At 43.7% G+C, this 2,723-nt stretch overlaps 1 protein-coding gene across 1 annotated transcript; it reads right to left on the bottom strand.

Annotated features, from left to right (window-relative positions):
• Positions 1-2,517: 2,517 nt before the first annotated feature.
• SARC_14074 (hypothetical protein) lies at positions 2,518-2,711 on the bottom strand (the record flags this gene model as incomplete). The annotated part of the gene is made up of 1 exon (XM_014291791.1): positions 2,518-2,711. A coding segment is annotated over one exon (194 nt), but the record flags the coding sequence as incomplete, so codon positions are not given.
• Positions 2,712-2,723: the final 12 nt, after the last annotated feature.

The raw sequence follows: 2,723 nt of genomic DNA, 5'->3' as shown, positions 1-2,723 counted from the left end.
GTGTGTGTGTGTATGTGCGTGCGTGCGTGTAATATGTTCCTTTAAACCTGACTATATTGTGTATGTGAGTAACATATATAGTATACATTGGGGTACCCACAACTATAAATCTCAGAGATTTTTGTTTATAATTTCCCTCAGCCGATCCCCGTATGGAAAGTATAGCGTACACATCTGTTCAACAATGCACAAACATCACTTTGTATCCGTAGTATCAAATGCATACCATCGATCTGTCCGTTTTGACGTGATACTAGACATCCTGGCAGTTGTCTGTCAGAAGAAGGTTAAGCACCTTGTTTAAGTGTTCAGGGTGTACGAGTCTTCATCGGCTGCACCTTCGTGGCAATAGGACCAGTACAATAAGACAAGTACAATAGGGCAAGTACAATAGGGCAGGTACAATAGAACGACTGGGCAATAAGACAAGTACAATAGGACAATTGGACAAGTGTAATAGGACAGTAAGACATGTACAATAGAACAAATGCAATAGGACAACTGAGCAATAAGACAAATACAAAAGGACAAATAAAGAGGTACAATAGAACAAGTGCAATAGGACAATTGAGCAAGTACAATCGGACATGTACAATAGGACAATTGGACAGGTGCAGTAGGACAAGTTCAATAGGACAATTGGACAAGTACAATACGACAAGAGCAATAGGACAATAGGACACATACAATAGGAGAAGTTCAATAGGACAATTGGACAAGTACAGATCTACTGCACTTAATTGCGGCGAATGATACAACAGAAGTCAAATGAACAAGCCACGAAAACTCTCAATGTATTCGGAAACAAAGTATCCATTACAAAGGGCAGTGATCACTGGTCAATAGCACCTATTTGGGCTCAGATGCGATGTGCTAGAATGGGGGCATAATCTGCTGAATTCGGATTCAGTTCTAGACGCTATACTTTATGAAAGCCGACTCACACCTCATGCTAGGTCTGCTGTCCCCGAACACTCACCTACATCAGGGAGTGACACCAGGAGATAGTATCACCCAGAAAGTGCTTGTGCTTGGTTCCTTCGTGCCTAGAATTTGAGATATTGAGCTTCGATAAAACGACCGGCGCAAAAAATAAACCACAGAACGAATCTTATGAGCACCTAAACATAACATTTGTAATTTTGATCGTCAGCAGCTAAACACAAAGTTTTGGACTTATGATTGTCCCAGGAGACATATCTGAACCCGTACTTCCGAGGTCTCATATTCGTGTTCACACTGTCCTCCACAGGCGCCACTCTGGTGGATGCTCTGCATAGCGTATTTGCGTGGAAGTACTATCCTACGGGCCTGCTAAAGTTGCTGGCCGATATATCGGTATTTGCCTATGTATGCGGCTATCACAGTCCGGCCTGTTGTTGTCGCAAGTGTAAACATGAGGTCATATGTCCAATTCATTGGTTGTAGGATATGTTCGTCGTGTTGTGCCTGGTGTGATGGCCAGGTTGATTCCTGTTTAGTCGCGTTGTAGTGGTTCACATATCATATTCCGACGCCCTTGCAGTTGTATTGGTACTTGCATCTCATGGTATGTCACCTTAAGTAGCTTAGATTTCTGCTGGAAAGTGTTTACTATCTAGCTCCAGAACTCTTTTCCTTTTTTCTTTTCTTGACGCGCGCGTGTGTGTGGGAGGGGGGGGTCATTGGTTCTGGTGTATGTATAGTAGTATAGTGGACAATCCGTGTAGGCGAGCTTTCTTGTCGTAAAACCAGTTTCACAGCGTATCTGGGAGAGATGCAAGGCTGCGTTAATCATGTTTGAGGTATAGTTTACGACATGTCATCAAAGTGTTGAAGTATATTTCAAAAGGCCAACAAAAAGGATAAAGTATATTTACGACATCAACACGTGTTGAAGTATATTTATGGCATATTAACAAAAGTGTTGATATATACTTACGACATGCCAACAAGAGGGTTCAAAGTATATTTTACGACATGTCATCAACAAAAGGGAGGTACTAGATGTAGCAATATCGCATGACGTATAACACAACACTCCGACAGTACAAGCACTATATACCTTCTGGATACAGCAAGCAGGCATAATAGCAAGCAGGCATATATATTAAAAGCATCCCCGAGATTAGTACTACAGTTGCCTCTCTCGCGCTGATGCTGAGTATGCGAATATGAGTACGAAAATATAGACCCACTGAATGTATATATATAAACAGGGATTCGGAGGACCCCTGGTCCTCAACCTACTGGTCAAATATGTGGACACGACGCATCAATCTGATGAGGAACAGGACCGGTCCCTTTTGGTAGGATTGGGGTACGTCGCCATGTTGGTGTTCTCCACGCTTGTTCAGGTATGTGAACCGGTCTATCATAAATCGTGGCATCGCACACAGCCCAGTCATTCCAACGATGTATTATTGCACACCACTCGTCTCTACATTCGCCCGGTCCCCTCGGTACACACACATACACGTACACTCCCGGCGCATTTCCCTGTTTGACCTTTGTTGTCATTGATCACATTGTGCTCACCCATCGTCCCATGTCCATGTGTATGCCCTCGTTTGCGCCATGGCCTCGTAGGCCGTTTTCAGCTCGCAGTTCTGGTTCCGTACCAACTGTATAGGGCTGTCCGTACGTGCGGCTTTGGTATCGCAAATGTACGAAAAGTGCCTCAACCTAGGCGCTACGGCTGGCAAAGGTGAGTTCAAGCAGTGCGTGTTCATTGATTCTTTATA

Source organism: Sphaeroforma arctica (assembly GCF_001186125.1).
Source record: "Sphaeroforma arctica JP610 unplaced genomic scaffold supercont1.4112, whole genome shotgun sequence".
In the NCBI taxonomy this organism is placed as follows: domain Eukaryota; class Ichthyosporea; order Ichthyophonida; genus Sphaeroforma; species Sphaeroforma arctica.
The sequence above is the reverse complement of the archived record's forward strand: the minus strand, read 5'-3'. Positions and strand labels throughout refer to the sequence as shown.